At 42.9% G+C, this 17,524-nt stretch overlaps 1 protein-coding gene across 7 annotated transcripts in view; it reads right to left on the reverse strand.

Annotated features, from left to right (window-relative positions):
• Positions 1 to 8,117: 8,117 nt before the first annotated feature.
• Positions 8,118 to 17,524, reverse strand: part of pdik1l (PDLIM1 interacting kinase 1 like) — a 39,240-nt gene continuing 29,833 nt past the window's right edge. For all 7 annotated transcript variants that reach the window (XM_069895373.1, XM_069895379.1, XM_069895378.1 and 4 more), the window contains one exon: positions 8,118 to 8,240. In XM_069895373.1, coding sequence (XP_069751474.1) covers positions 8,201 to 8,240 — 40 coding nt within the window. In that variant the 3' untranslated portion in view covers positions 8,118 to 8,200. The remainder of the gene's footprint in view (positions 8,241 to 17,524) is intronic.

Genomic DNA, 17,524 nt, shown 5'->3' on the forward strand with positions numbered 1-17,524 from the left:
ATGTGGGCTGATAACAGGAATAGGTCTATCCTTGAGTATGTTTTATGTCTAGTCGAGTAGTATGAGTATTCCTTTTCTTTTGGGTTTTGTTTCCTCCATATGTCCACAAGTTTCATTTCTTGCATTGATTTAATTATAAATTTGGTTACTTTGTTCTTCCTGTTAATTTTTTTCCCCGTTTTATCCATATTTGGATCCAAATTCAGATTGAAATCCCCTCCTATTAGTATGTTCCCTTGCGTATTAGCTACCTTCAAAAAGATATCTTGCATAAACTTTTGATCTTCTTCGTTAGGTGAATATATATTAAGTAGATTCCAAAGCTCTGAATATAGGAGATTATTACAATCTTGCAGTGTAAGAAAGTTCCTTGTGTTTATTAACATGGTGTAGCGGCGGCTACACTGCTAACTGAAGGATCGCACAACCAGATGGGTTGAGTTCAGTGAGCAAAACTGATTTATTGCAGGCTGCCTGGCTGGTCCTATACTCCCAGCCCAGATCAGGCTGAGAACCACACTGGGGAGCCCTGACGTCACCGTGGCGTCACGTGGGTTACCAAGCGCGGGCTTCTGAGCCCGGTGCCAAGGTCGGGAGAAAACCCTCGACGGCACAATTTTGGATGGCTGCCCCGCCACGTGCATGACAAGCAGGGCCAGTTCGCTTGCCTAATGGTGTACCGCCACACAGCCCCCGGTCCCAGAACCGGAGCCAATGTCCTTTTTTGCCAGACAGCCTGGCTTCTTGGGTTGGGCCACAACTACTGGCTCGGTGGGGTCGAGGTAGACGGGCTTTAACCTGTCCACCGTAAACAGTTCCCTCTTACCACCGATGTCCAGTGTGAAAGTGGATCCTGAACGCTGGATGACTTTGTACGGCCCTCCGTATGGTCTTTGTAGAAGTGCTGTGGATGGGCCCCGCCTGATAAAAACGTACTCTGCGGAGTACAGCTCGCTATACATAAGAGGCCCGTGTGCCGTGTCTGGGCGGCGGCGGGTGTGTGAAGGAGTCCAACTGGGCCCAGAGGCAGGGAAGTAGACCGTGCAGTGACTGCTGGGGGTTGTGAGGTGCGTTGACGAACTCACCAGGTAGGGCTAGCGGTGCACCGTAGACCAGCTCGGCTGATGACGCCTGTAGGTCTTCATTGGGTGTCGAGCGGATGCCCAGGAGCACCCAAGGGGCCGGTGAGGAGGGCCATAAGTGCCAACTTAAGATGGCGGTGCAATCGCTTGATTAGCCCATTGGTCTGTGGGTGATAGGCCATGGTGTAATGTAGGTCAATCCCCAGCCTGTTGGAGAGCTGTGCCCAGAGTGCAGAGGTGAACTGGGTGCCACGATCACTGGAGAGGTGGTTCAGGACGCCGAACCGGGCAACACAACCGTTCAAAAGCGCTCGCGAGCAGGATTCCATGGAGGCATCTGGCATCGGGATCACCTTGGGCCAACAAGTAGTGCAGTTACGGTTACCTCGGGAAACGGGTAAGGGTCTGACAATGTCCACATCTATGTGGCTGAACCGTTTCCGGATGTGTTCGAAATCCTGTACAGGTGCTCTGGTGTGCCTGTGTTCCTTGGAAAGCTGGCAATGGGTGCAGGTTTTGGTCCAGTCCACAATCTGCTTCTGAAGCCCGTGCCAGACGAAACGTTCTGCCACCATATGGACTGTGGACCTGATGGAAGGGTGAGAAAGGTCATGGATATGGTGGAAGACTTGCTTGCGCCACTGCTGGGGAACCACTGGTCGCGGGGTGCCCATGGAAACATCGTACAGGACAGTGCCCTCACTGTGAGGAGTCAGGAGGTCCTGGAACCACAGGCCTGTGATGGCAGTCCTGAGGCCTACATCTCCTCGTCGGACTTCTGGACCCGGGCGAGCTGTTCGAAGTCGAGGCTGGGTGTCAGCACACAAATGGCCAGTTGTGAGAGTGTGTCGGTGACCACGTTGTCTTTCCCCACCCTGTGCCAAATGTCGGTAGTGAATTCCATCATGAATGAGAGGTGACACTGTTGGCAGGCTGACCAGGGATCTCTTGCCATAGCGAGCGCCTGAGTGAAGGGGTTTGTGGTTGGCAAAAATGGTGAAAGGCCTCCCCTCCAAGAAATAGCGGAAATGACGCATCGCCAGGTACATGCCCAGCAACTCGCAATCTAAAGTGCTATACTTGCACTCTGGCGGGCTAAGAAGTCGGCTAAAGAATACCAGTGGTTTCCACTGTCCGTTCACCTGCTGCTCCAGGACGGCGCCGACGGCTGTGGCAGAGGCATCGACAGAGAGCACTATATGCAGGTCGGTGCATGGGTGGACGAGCAGGGTAGCCTTCACGAGGGCATCTTTGGTGGCTTCGAATGTTCTGCTGGCCTTTGGAGTCCAGGCGAGTGTCTTGTCTTTGGCCACGATGAGTGCAAAGATTGGCTGCATGATGCATGCAGCGCCTGGAATGAAGCAGTTATAGAAATTGACCATACCCGCGAACTCCTGTAGCCCCTTGAGGTTGTCCAAGCGTGGGAACTCCCTGACTGCAGCGACCTTCGTAGCGGCAGGTGTAGCTCCTTCAGCCGTGATGGTATGGCCCAGGAACTGCATGGACTCTTTCCCGAACTGGTATTTGGCCGGATTGATCGTTAGGCCGAAGTCAGCCAGTTGGGAAAAGAGAGTGCACAGGTGAGACTTGTGTTGTGCCCGATCTCTGATGGCAACAAGGATGTCATCCAGGTAAATGAATACAAAATTCAAATCCCTGCCCTCTGTGTCCATAAGGAGCTGGAAGGTCTGGGTAGCATTCTTTTTTTTTGAGATGATAAGAAGTAGTTTATTAAAGGAAAGGCGGCATTCTTGAGCCCGAACGGCATGCGTAGGAACTCGAACAAACTGAAGGGAGTGATGATGGCTGTTTTGAGTATGTCCTCGGGGTGCACCGGGATTTGGTGATACCCGCGCACCAGGTCAACCTTGGAGAATATCCTCACGCCATGCAGGTTGGCTGTAAAGTCTTGGATGTGAGGGATCAGGTAACGGTCAGGTACTGTCGCGTCATTAAGCCGTCGATAATCTCCACAGGGGCGCCAGCTGCCAGAGGCTTTCAGGACCAGGTGGAGTGGTGAGGCCCAAGGACTGTCGGAGAGTCGAATGATCCCCAGCTCCTGCAGGTGCGAGAACCCTTCCTTCGCTATCTGGAGCTTATCCGGTGGGAGCTGGCGTGTCTTGGCATGGACCGGCGAGCCTTGGGTAGGGATGTAATGAAACACCCCGTGGCGTGGTGAGGTGGCGGAGAACTACAGCTTGAGGAGAGACAGGAACTCGTTCAGGATATGCTGAAACTCGTCCTTGGGCGTGCTGACTGTGGCCGTCTGCGGCTGCTCTGTGTGAGAGGCGTCGAGGCTAACGGATTGAAAGGTATGGGCATCTACCAGTTGCCTACCTCGAATGTCGACCAGGAGTCCATGGGCAAGGAGGAAGTCAACACCCAGAATGGCGTTGGGAGGGTCGAGAACTTCCGCTGGCCGATCTGAAAGTGGATGGTCTTGTCTCCATACATTCTGATCTCTGTCGAATTGGCTGCACGGAGGGGAGCCTCGAGGCCAATTCTGGGACTCGATGGCTGTGGCCGGGATGACGCTGATCTGGGGCCGATGTCAATGAGGAAGCGTCGGCCGCTGACTGAATCCTGCAGGTAGAGTAGGGTGTCTTCTTGGCCAGCCACCAAAGCCATCAACAGTGGCCGGCCTGCTCGTTTCCCTGGACACTTACGAGCCTTGGCTCCCCAGCACTGGTGGAAGAAGCAGAGGCCTGAAGTGGATGGCGTGTTTCTGGCTGGGAGGCCCCTGTAGGGGCTGGGTGTTCCATTGCAGCGCTAGAGGAAGGCTTGGCATGGTCATGCCCTTGACTCGTAACCTGCTGGACTGCTAAGCCCTCCGGGAATCGTTCGAGCCATAGCTCCTGAACCTTTTGAGCGACTTTCCTAGGGTCGATGAAGCTCTCCTGGGACATTAATGGCTGGATATCTTCAGGCAGATGGTCGAGGAAGATGCGCTCGAAGAGTGGGCAGTTGGTGTGATAGCCCGTGAGCGCGAGCATCTCATCCATCAACTCGATTGGAGTTCTGTCCTCCAAGGTGTTGAGGCGCAGCATCCCAGCGGCACGCGCCCGGAGGTCGAGGGAGTCGGTGAGCACCCGTTTGATGGTCCCGTACTTATCTTCCACAAGTGGATGCTGAACGAGGTGTAGCACTCGTTTGGCGGTGGCCTGGTCCAGGGCGGCGACCACATGGTAAAACTTGGTCAAATCCAATGAAATCTGGTGGAGGTGAAACTGAGCCTCTGCGTGGCTGAACAAGGTCTCCGGCTCCTGAACCCAGAAGTCAGGAAGCTTGATGGCTTATAGCGTTGATCGAAGGGTCGTTCATGTCAGGTTCAGACGTTTGAACCTGTCGGGGTCACCAATTGTAGCAGCTGCTACACTACTAACTGAAGGATCACACAACCAGACGGGTTGAGTTCAGTGAGCAAAACTGATTTATAGCAGGCTGCCTGGCTGGTCTTATACTCCCAGCCCGGACCTGGCTGAGAACCCCGCCCCAACGTCACCGGGGCATCACGTGGGTCGTCAAGCGTGGGGTTCTGAGCCTGGTGACGAGGTCGGGAGGAAACTCCCGACAGTGCCATTTTGGCCGGCTTCGCCTGCGTGCGTGACAAGCAGGGCCAGTTCGCCTTCCTAATGGAGTACCGCCACAACAGTCCGATTGCAGTGACATAATTAAAATGGTGGGCTGCAGACCAAACATTTGATAGAAGTCCTAGGGTAAAATAGAGAGAAAAAAGAACTAAAGAAATGCTTAAAAGAGAAAATTGCAGGGCTTAGAACTGATATAGCAAAAGCACAAGAATTTCAGGTGAAGAGGTTAACATGGGGCTATACAAGAGGTTGAAATTGGAATACTTCAGAGACCTGGGAGGATTTGACACATGAATATGAATGAAAGGTGAGGAGTGAAGTGCAAGAAGAAGAGAACAATACAGCACAGAAACAGGCCCTTCAACCCATCTAGTCCATGCTGAATTATATTCTGCATAGACGCATTGACTTGTACTCAGACCATAGCCCTGCATAGTGAACCGGTGCGGACTCGAAAGGCCAACATGGTTTGTTTCCGCTCTGTAAATGGTTATAACACTCCCATCCATGCATCAATCCAAAATTTTTGCTCATATCAAAATCAAGCCCACATTCACCACTTCAGCTGGCAGCTTGTCCACTCTGCATGAATTTCTCCATAATGTTCCCCCTAACCGAATGCTACAAAGAAGCACACACAATCACAGTGTGGGAGGTTAAACTCAGATTTATTAAAGCTGGAAAGGCTCCTTTTATACAGTTGGAGTTCCCACCGTTTGTTTGATTGGCTGATATCAGCTGCATGAATAACAATAGTGGGCGGGAACATTCTTGCATGTGAATCGCCTTCTTCCCCAGCCTGTTATTGATCTGCTAGCTGGGCAGCTTGGCCAGCGCCATTTTAGGGCTGCTGGTCTTGTAGTGCTCCAGCATTCAACTGTGCCGGTTCACTGTCCTAAGCGACATGTTACAGTGTGTTAATGCTGCTGTTTACTAATGTGCAGGCTCGATCTCCACGGTGGCGGGCTGCCCCACCCCTAAAAATCTCCACTTTTCACTCTGAAACCATGTCCTCTTGTTCGTTTCACCTTACCACAATGGAAAAAGTCTGTTTTCATTTACTAATACAAGATTTAATATAATTTGGCATCGGACTGAAGGGCCAATTCCTACGTCGTACTGTTTTATGTTCAGTGATAATGCGGACTAAAGGAGGTTATAGAGATAAAGTGGGATTAGACATAGGAAATTTTAAATATAGGTAGGTATTTTAGAACTGAGATTGTGGAGTACCATATATAAACCAATCAATTATGTAACATAATGACATCATATATGTAGTTGATATTCTATAATGAAGTACACAACTTTGTTCTGGGGCATCTAGTATCTCTTACACGATAGGGCACAGACCTTTTTGCCAGTCTGGTTTCTTCATTTGGTTGGCACTATTAAGTTTTCACAAAAGTCTTAAAATTAGAGGCTCTTTTCAATCTGTAGCCATTTGGGATGGCTGAGAGCTGTAAATCCAGATGATAAATCCCCCAACAGGATAGGCAGTCCCATGTTATTACATTAAAAAATGGTCTCGAGATAGAAAAAAATGGCAATTTTTAAAATAGACCATATAGAATCAATATGTGCATGCAATGAAGAATGCATTGTTTGACTAGTTGTTAAGGGCTAAAATTCTTAGGTTTAATTTGACTTGCCCATAGAAGACTGAGGATACTGGAGAAGCGTGTTATTCTGGCTGGGTGTCTGTGATCAGGGGAGTTGCACAGGTAATGGTGTTCCTTTACCTGATGTTTCTGATTTATACAAATGACTTGGTTGAAAGCGTAGGTGTGAGGGTTACTAAATTTATGGATGGCAGATTGGTGGAGCTATGGGCAGTGAAGAGGGCTATCAAAGAATACAACAGCAGGTTAGATATGAGCAGAGAAAAGACAGATGAAGTTTAACCCAGACAAGTGGGAGATGTTGCACTTTGGGAGGTCAAATGTAAGGGGCCAGTATACAGATAATGGCAGAACTCTTAAAACCTCGGGAGGCGCAGGTCTATCACTCCTTGAAAGGGCTAAGCAAGTAGATAGGGTGGTAAAGACACATGGCACACGTTGTCACTGGTTGGAGCACTGAGTACAAGAGTAAGTCACATTGCATATATAACATATTATATACATAAAACTTTGGTTAGGCCACACTTGGAGTATGGTATGTATTTCTGGCCACCTCTATTATAGGAAGGATGTGAAAGCTTTTTAAAGGAATTACTAGGACACTGCCTGGATTGGAAGTATTAGCTATAGTAAGAGGTTGTTTTCTCTGGAGCATTGGAGGCTGAAGGGAGACCTGACAGATGTTATAGACTTCTGAGAAGCATAGATGGGGAAGACAGAATCTTTATCCCATTGTAAAATTGTCACTTTCTGGAGAACATGCTTTTCAGGAGTTGGAGAGGGGGTGAGTGGGAGAAAGAGAAGAAAAAGGGAGGGAAGCCTTAAAGGAGATGAGCAGGACTTTTTTTTAAAAAACAGCGTGGTGAGTATCTGAATTAGGCTGCTAGGAGCTGTGGTGGAAGCAAATATGATAGCAGAGTTTCAGAGGCTTCTGGACAGGCACATGAATAGGTAGGGAATAGAGAGATATGTGGTAGGTATGATGTTAGATTTTCTCTTCAACTGGAGCATGCATTCCATATGAACGGAGAAAAAGTTGTACATTTTCGGTATAGGCATCATGGGCTGAAGGGCCTGATCCTGTGCTGTACCATTCTACACACAAAATAATGGTACTGCAGAGCTGCCGCTGGTGTGGACGTGGGAGGACAGGGAACAGAGACACAGCACTGAGCTGCAGGGTCCAACCACCATGTCCTAATGCCATACAGGCTTGAAATAGTCTGTTAAAGAGGCTGACAATTTTTAATTAAAATCTTTTGGGGTCTTTGCTCAAAATGGCAGTACCTATGCTCAGCAGCAACCAGAGGGGTTGCAGACTCCGAGGAAAATAGGCAGAAGATGCAGAGGCGACAACCCTACAGGACCGTGACCATTGCAACAGACCAATGAGGTGCTCAGCAAATGAAGGATCTACACAGGCTGCAGGTAGTCAGCGACTTGCAGCCAAGGGACACACGGAACGGGGATTCTTAAGGATGCCAATGGCAAAAAGGGTTCCTAAAGGGCCTCAGGCACTGAAGGCTTCCTGATCGTGTAGGAGCTTTTGAACTGGAGCATGGGTTGCCAATGGATCGAACAGGGGTCTGTGCAGTTCCAGAGGCTGTAGTTCCACTGGAGGCACATCCATAAAAACCTATTGAAAGATGCAGCTTGTAGTACTAATGGTGACTCTTTTACTGCCTTACGGCACCAGAAGAAAATTGTGTAATATTACATTTTCTGTATTATTACATGACAATAAAGGAATCAAGGAGGTTGTGACTCTTCAGAATTGTTTATCCATACACACAAAAGGTGTCACATTAAAGCATACTAGATCATTAACCAGTTTAAGGACAACTTTATTCATAATTAATATTGCAAGGACATTAAATTAGAGAGCTTGTCACCATTAGGTCTGATGTTAAGTCTTCTCTTCAACTGGTGCATGCATTCCACATGAACTATGAAGAAAAACAGGTTGCTTTAGATGAGCTGAAAAAGAGCAGGTTCACTTACAATGGCAACACCAACATTCCAACTGTATTTCTTATACATTTACTTGTCCTATTCCAGCAAGAATTTAAATAAAATCAACATCTTCTAGCAGGACCAAGCAGTACCTGAGAAATAGAAGTTATTTGCGGCTGCATTAAGAATAAATTCCAGGTGGGGGAAGTCACGTGATGGAGTAGTGACCGGTAAGAAAATACCAGCCCTCTCCAGAAAAGTAAAAAGGTAGAGAAAAAACAAAGTCACTAGCACAGAAACCATAACAAATTGAAAGTGAGTGTGGAGAAAATGGCAGCAAAGAAAGAAAAACCAAAAACAATGGGAAGAAAAGAAGAAAGAAGGACGCCGGAAGAGGAAGGTGAAGGCCTTACCAGTACGAGGAAGCCCGCCGTGGAGAGAGAAGCCCGCTCCCTGAGGTCAGTGGAAACCCCGAACTCATGTCTACAAAGATGGCTCACAGAGCCAAACAAAAGTGCGCAGCCGCACATGCGCGATGCACAAGACATAAACAACACCGACGGGAGGGGGGACCAGCTGAGGAGTAAATCTCCACAGCTGAAACAGACAAGTATAACATGACAGCAAGATTCTCAACAGGAAAACATAGAAAATAACGGGAACAAGAAGGAAGAGAATAAAAATACGAAATCAAAGAAACAACAGATGACCAACCCAGAGGAAGAAGGCCAACACCAAGACACTTCTAATAAAAATAAGAAGACCAAAAATGCCCAACAAAATAAAACAAACAACCCAACAAGAAAACCAGAAGAGACAGAGGTAAAGGACACAGATCCTGGAGTGGACTCAGAAGAAGAGGAGGGAGAACACAGAGAAATGGAAGATGAAGGGAAGGGCAAGTACATGGATATATTTTTTTTTAAAGAATATATGGAAACAGTAAAAGAATGGCAGTCACAAAAATTCAGTGAAATAAAAAGAAGAATAAAAAGTACAGAAGAAAAAGTGAATAGATTAGAGATGATCATGACAGATATAGGAAAAAGAGTAGACAAGGTGGAAGAACGAGAAACAGCCATAGAAATGGAGGTAGATGACTTAAAAAAGAAATTAGAAGAATCTGATAAAAAAGTTAAAGAAACACAGGAGCTGTTAGCTCAGAAGATAGATATAATGGAAAATTATAATAGAAGAAACAATATAAAGATAGTGGGCCTTAAGGAAGATGAAGAAGGCAAAAATATGAAAGAATTTATAAAAGAATGGATCCCCAGGGTCCTAGGGAGACCAGAATTACAGGAAGAAATGGAAATAGAAAGGGCACACAGAACATTAGCCCCTAAACCACAATCGCAACAAAAACCAAGATCCATTCTAGTAAAATTCTTAAGATATACAACAAGAGAAAATATATTGGAGAAGGCAATGAAAAAAATAAGAGAAGACAAAAAACCACTGGAATACAAGGGTCAAAAAATTTTTTTTCTTTCCAGATAAAAGTTTTGAACTCCTGAAGAAGAGGAAGGAGTTTAATGCAGCAAAAACGACCCTATGGAAAAAAGGTTATAAATTTATGTTAAAATACCCAGCGGTACTTAAAATAGCTATTCCGGAGCAGCAAAGCAAACTATTCTTGGATCCAGAAGAAGCACGAAAATTTGCAGAACAACTACAAAACAGACAGAGAGATGAAGAGATGTAACAAGAACAGAAATGACAACAAACTATATATAGAGTATAAGTAAGAACTAAGAAGGGAAAGAAAGGGAAGAAAGGAAGTAATATATGAAGATTAAAATCTTTTCTGGGGGGGCTGGGTGGGGAAGAATAACAGTTTCTGCGAAATCAGTTGACGCTTGCAAGCAGATTCGCAAATCCAAATGGAGAGGGGAGATGTGGTTGCCTGACAAGGGACAAAGGGCAACTCAGAAAGGGGAGGGACTATTGGGATTAAAGGAATTTTAGATATGAGAATAGTGGAAATATTTTATGTTTTAGAAATGTTATCTTATAATGTGTTCAAAAAAAGAAAGCAGAAATGGATAAGAAGGGAAGGTGGTGATGAGGAAATGGAAAGGAAATATAAACAAAGTATGAAATGACTATGTTGAACTATATGACTTTAAATATTAATGGAATACATAACCAAATCAAAAGGAAGAAACTGTTAAATTTACTGAAAAAAGAAAAAATTGATATAGCATTCATACAAGAAACACATCTAACTGAAGTGGAACACAAGAAATTAAAGAGAGATTGGATAGGACATGTAACAGCAGCATCATATAATTCAAAAGCCAGAAGAGTAGCTATATTAATCAATAAAAATGTACCAATCAAAATAGGAGGAAATAATAGATCCAGCAGGGAGATATGTAATGATAAAATGTCAGATATATTCAGAATTTTGGAATTTACTCAATGTATACTTACCTAATGAAGAAGATCAAGAATTTATGCAAGATATCTTTTTGAAGATAGCAGAAACGCAAGGGAACATACTAATAGGAGGGGATTTTAACCTTAATTTGGACTCAAACATGGATAAAACTGGAAAAAAAAACTAACAGAAAGAACAAAGTAACCAAATTTATAATTAAATCGATGCAAGAAATGCAACTTTTTGATATATGGAGGAAACAACACCCAAAGGAAAAGGAATATTCATATTATTCGGGTAGACACAAAACATACTCAAGGATAGACCTATTCCTGTTATCAGCCCACATCCAAGGGAGAGTTAGGAAAACGGAATATAAAGCTAGACTATTATCGGATCACTCACCCCTGTTATTGGCAATAGAGCTAGAGGACATCCCACCAAGAACGTATAGATGGAGATTAAATTCCATGCTACTTAAAAGACAGGATTTTAGAGAATTCATTGAACGACAAATTAAAATGTACTTTGAAATAAATATGGAATCAGTGAAAGATAAGTTTATACTATGGGACGCAATGAAAGCGTTCATCAGAGGGCAAATAATCGGGAAACAGAACAGTTGGAAAGGGAAATAACAAATACAGAAAAAGAATTAGCAATAAAGGAAGATACAACTAAAAGAAGAGAATTGGCAGACAAAAAAAATAAAATGAAACACTACAAACATATAAGGAGGAGAAGAACATATAACCATATAACCATTTACGGAGCGGAAACAGGCCATGTTGGCCTTTCAAGTCCGCACCGGTTCACTTATTTTGTGCGCCCTCTTCAGGCATTGGTGATTTTAAGTGTAGTGTATCTTTGAGAATTTTAACATCTATCCATAGGTTCTCTGTACTTTGGATGCGAAATCACATATTAAAATATTCAAAAACATTGGCTGTGTGGGAGAAGCCAGTGAGTGGCGTGGACAATTACTTCTCAGGCTGGAGGCCTGTGACTAGTGTTAATGAAGACAAAACAAAAATATTATGAGCTAGGAGAATAAATGCACAAAATTCTAGCGTGGCAGCTTAAGACAGAACAAACTAAAAGAATGGTATTGGCATTAAGGAAAAAGGTCAAACAAATTAAATATAATCCAACGGAGATCAATGAAAACTTCAGGGAATTCTACGAACAACTATATCAAACTGAAAACGAAGGGAAAGAAGACAAAATAGATGAATTTCTAACTAAAATTGAACTACCGAAATTACAAACAGAGGAGCAAATTAAATTAATAAAACCATTTGAAATAGAAGAATTACACGAGATATTAAAAAAACTACCGAACAATAAAACACCAGGAGAGGATGGACTCCCAATAGAATTCTATAAAACATTTAAAGACTTATTAATTCCTCCCCTCCTGGAAGTAATCAACCAGATTGATAAAAACACAAAACATACCAGATTCATGCAAAACAGCAATAATTACAGTAATACCAAAGACAGGGAAAGATCCACTAGCACCAGCATCATATAGACCAATATCTCTATTTAACACAGATTACAAGATAATAGCTAAACGATGAGCAAACAGATTGGCCGACTATGTACCAAAAGTAGTAAATCTAGACCAAACTGGATTTATTTAAAAACGATGAATAGCGGACAATATCTGTAAATTTATTAACTTAATTCATGCAGTAGAAGGAAATAAAACTCCAACAGTAGCGGTTGCTTTAGATGCAGAGAAGGCCTTTGACAGAGTAGAATGGAATTATTTATTCAAAGTAATACAAAAATTCAGCCTACCAGAGAAATATATTAATTGGATTAAAGCATTATATAAGGGGCCATTGGCGAAAGTGACAGTAAATGGATATATATCAAAACAATTTAACTTAAGCAGATCAACAAGGCAGGGATGTCCACTATCTCCCTCACTGTTCGCATTAGCTATAGAACCACTAGCAAAACTGATAAGAACAGAAAATAAAATAAGAGGGATAAAAATAAAAGAGAAGGAATATAAAATCAGTCTATTTGCAGATGACGTTATAATATACTTAACAGAACCAGAAATATCAATAAAAGAATTACATAGGAAATTAAAGGAATATGGAGAAGTGTCGGGGTACAAGATCAACGCAAATAAAAGTGAAGCAATGCCAATGAATAATGCGGATTTCACAAAGTTTAAGAAAGAATCACCATTTAGATGGCAAACACAAGCAATGCGATACCTAGTTATACAACTAAATAAAAATCTCGACCATCTATATAAACTAAATTATCATCCATTAATGAAAAAATTACAAGACGACTTAGAGCATTGGAAAGACTTATGACTAACACTGATAGGAAGGATAAACTGTATTAAAATGAACATTTTCCCAAGGATACAATACCTATTTCAGTCATTACCAATTCTCCTAACAGAGAAATTCTTCAAGGAGCTAAAGAAAATAATAAGGAAATTCTTATGGAAAGGGGGGAAACCGAGGATAGCACTAGATAAATTAACAGAATGGTACAAACAAGGAGGCTTACAACTACCAAACTTTAAAAATTATTATAGAGCTGCACAATTAAGATACCTATCAGATTTTTATCAAACAAGGGAAAAACCAGATTGGACCAGATTAGAACTAGATAAAATAGGGGAGAAGATACCTGAACATATACTATATAAATGGGATGGAAAATTGGTGCAATGTAGGAATTCACCGGTATTGCATCATCTGCTCAACATCTGGAAGAAGATTCACGTAGAAAGGAATAAAACAAATTACCAACTACCAAAACTAATATTGACGCAAAATCAATTAATCCCTTTCACAACAGATAACCTTTCCTTCAGAGAATGGGAGAGAAAAGGGATCAAAAGAATAGAAAATTGTTTTTTGAGAAATAAATTATTATCCTTTGAACAAATGAAGGATAAATATAATATAACTCACGATGCAATGTTTGCATACCACCAACTGAAAACCTACTTGAAGGACAAATTGGGAAACAGTCTGAGGTTACCAGAAGGAAGCAATTTTGAATATGTGATTACAGACACAATGATAATTAAAAAATTTGTAACAAACATGTACATCAAACTGCAAGAAAAGGAGAATGAGGAAACAAACGGTAAATCTAAATAAAAATGGGAACAAGATCTAAACATAAAGATAAAGAATGAAACATGGGAAAAGCTATGATCCGGAACTATGAGAAATACAATAAACACGAGGTTATGCATGATACAATATAACTGGATACACAGGCTATACATCACACCTCAAAAGTTAAATAAATGGGACCCAACAGTATCTGACAGATGTTTTCACTGTAAAAAGGAAATGGGAACAACAATTCATGCAATTTGGACATGTGAGAAAGTGAAAAAAATTTTGGGAAGATCTAAACCAGATATTAAATAAAATCACAAAAAGCAATATACCAAAAAACCCAGAGATCTTCCTCCTAAGAAATATAAGAAATAAAGAATTTGGACTCGATTCGGATGGAGCACAAAAAAGATTTGTTACGATAGCCCTAGCTTTAGCAAAAAATGTATTATGTCAACCTGGAAATTAGAAGACAACTTGAGAATACAACAATGGTACATAGAAATGAATAAATGTATTCCATTAGAAAAAATAACATATAATTTAAGAAATAACATCACAATATTCGAACAAATATGGGAGCCATACATGAAACACAATAGAGAAATCCTACCGTGGACTTCCACCACCTAAAATGACAGAAGGAGAAGACAACGAAAAGAACTGACTCAGTAAAATTTCTTGTTTATTTTTATTAAGCGACAACATTGTTTAATGGGTTTAATGTATCTTATAGATTGAACTTCAAATAAATGGGAAAGGGGGTGAGGGAGGGAGGGGAGGGGGGAAAAGGGGGAGAAAATGACACTGTATATATTCAAGAGAAAAAATGTCTGTCTGTATCTTGGTCAATATGGTTTATAGTGTGAAAAAAAAAAATTTTTTTTAAGGGGTCAGCAGTGGAAAAGGTTAAGGACTTCAAATTCCTGGGTGTCAACATCTCTGAAGATCTATCTTGGGGCCTTCATGTCAATGCAATCATGAAGAAGGCTCGCCATTGACTGTAGTTCATGAAGAGTTTGAGATTTGTTACTGTGGTGAATGTCTGCCAAGCTACCTATCTCCCCTCTGGCGAGCCTTGCGGTACTAACATTGGCTGTGCATTATCTCTATTGTTAAGGACTCTCCCCTTAGGTATAACTGCATATGCACCCATTGTCATTCATTATTGTTCCATGAGTTTCTGCTAATAAAAGCCATGATTATTGTTTGACCAAAAAAAAAGAATAAATTCCAGATAGGGTTACCCCAACCATCCAACTGCACCCTCCCAAAAAAATGAAACTCACGTACATCCCAATCCACCCAACCAATTCCACTTCAAATTTTAGGATTCAACTACAAATTTTCTGTTCATTGTAACAAGTAAACAGTAGAAAATAGAATACCTTTAGCTCAGATTTATTTTAACCTGGAAACTGGATTGAGACAGTTCAACTCATTTTACAATATTATCATGATAAAACAAACTACACAACAAGATTAAACCTCAGTGAAAGGTCAAAATGTATCTGCTTAGCTCTCCATGAAAAAATGCACAAAGCCATTCACCATTTCACGTCTTTTAATTCTCAATTTCTAAATGTGATATTAAAATGGCTCTGTTACACAAAATCACACACAAAACTATATCCATTTAATGAGTTTGCAGTTTTAATTCCCTGTTCCAACAACTTTAATAGTTTAAGCTATTACTCTCTTTTGCAACATTCCTGATGCTGTCTAAACAATGCGTCCCTTGATTGATTTTGCTTCAATAAGTTACTCCTTTTAAACTTGTGAAAATGGAGAAAACAAACACACACACCTTCCAAAATAAAATATTCTCGTTTACATTCAAATTTATTGTCAGCACATACATGTCATCACCTACAACCCTGAGATTCTTTTTCCTTCAGCCCAAAGCAGAATTTCCACTTATTGATAACTGTAAACAGTACTCAAGAAAAAGATATGTAAGCGAGAGAGAAATGTGAGCAAAGAAATATAAACAGAGTAAAACAAAAGCAAAAACAAGAACAACCTACAATCAAGAAAAAAAAGTAGAAAAAGGTGCAGAAGCTTCTTTGTCTTTGGCTTGGCTTCGCGGACGAAGATTTATGGAGGGGGTAAAAAAGTCCACGTCAGCTGCAGGCTCGTTTGTGGCTGACCAGTCCGATGCGGGACAGGCAGACACGATTGCAGCGGTTGCAAGGGAAAATTGGTTGGTTGGGGTTGGGTGTTGGGTTTTTCCTCCTTTGCCTTTTGTCAGTGAGGTGGGCTCTGCGGTCTTCTTCAAAGGAGGCTGCTGCCCGCCAAACTGTGAGGCGCCAAGATGCACGGTTTGAGGCGTTATCAGCCCACTGGCGGTGGTCAATGTGGCAGGCACCAAGAGATTTCTTTAGGCAGTCCTTGTACCTTTTCTTTGGTGCACCTCTGTCACGGTGGCCAGTGGAGAGCTCGCCATATAATACGATCTTGGGAAGGCGATGGTCCTCCATTCTGGAGACGTGACCCATCCAGCGCAGCTGGATCTTCAGCAGCGTGGACTCGATGCTGTCGACCTCTGCCATCTCGAGTACCTCGACGTTAGGGGTGTGAGCGCTCCAATGGATGTTGAGGATGGAGCGGAGACAACGCTGGTGGAAGCGTTCTAGGAGCCGTAGGTGGTGCCGGTAGAGGACCCATGATTCGGAGCCCAACAGGAGTGTGGGTATGACAACGGCTCTGTATACGCTTATCTTTGTGAGGTTTTTCAGTTGGTTGTTTTTCCAGACTCTTTTGTGTAGTCTTCCAAAGGCGCTATTTGCCTTGGCGAGTCTGTTGTCTATCTCATTGTCGATCCTTGCATCTGATGAAATGGTGCAGCCGAGATAGGTAAACTGGTTGACCGTTTTGAGTTTTGTGTGCCCGATGGAGATGTGGGGGGGCTGGTAGTCATGGTGGGGAGCTGGCTGATGGAGGACCTCAGTTTTCTTCAGGCTGACTTCCAGGCCAAACATTTTGGCAGTTTCCGCAAAGCAGGACGTCAAGCGCTGAAGAGCTGGCTCTGAATGGGCAACTAAAGCGGCATCATCTGCAAAGAGTAGTTCACGGACAAGTTTCTCTTGTGTCTTGGTGTGAGCTTGCAGGCGCCTCAGATTGAAGAGACTGCCATCCGTGCGGTACCGGATGTAAACAGCGTCTTCATTGTTGGGGTCTTTCATGGCTTGGTTCAGCATCATGCTGAAGAAGATTGAAAAGAGGGTTGGTGCGAGAACACAGCCTTGCTTCACGCCATTGTTAATGGAGAAGGGTTCAGAGAGCTCATTGCTGTATCTGACCCGACCTTGTTGGTTTTCTTTATCATCTGGTGAATTAAAGCAAATGTTAGATTTTTTTGACAATCCATGGAAGTGTTAACTGATGAAGTAAGAAAGAATGGTGATAAGATAGAAAGATTAATACAACAGCTGGACACTAAATTTGAAATAGTGGATGGAAAAATTAAAGGGAATGAATGAGATTTAAAATCTTAAAGATTAAATGAAGAAAGCACAAGTAGAAGCAATTGCTAAGCACGATCAGTTAATGCAAAAATAGACGTTTCAGTGGATGGAATTTTTCTTTGGCTTGGTTTCGCGGACGAAGATTTATGGAGGGGTAATGTCCACATCAGCTGCAGGCTCGTTTGTGGCTGACAAGTCCGATGCGGGACAGGCAGACACGGTTGCAGCGGTTGCAAGGGAAAATTGGTTGGTTGGGGTTGGGTGTTGGGTTTTTCCTCCTTTGCCTTTTGTCAGTGAGGTGGGCTCTGCGGTCT

The sequence above is a fragment of the Narcine bancroftii genome, chromosome 8, assembly GCF_036971445.1.
Source record: "Narcine bancroftii isolate sNarBan1 chromosome 8, sNarBan1.hap1, whole genome shotgun sequence".
Classification (NCBI taxonomy): Eukaryota; Metazoa; Chordata; class Chondrichthyes; order Torpediniformes; family Narcinidae; genus Narcine; species Narcine bancroftii.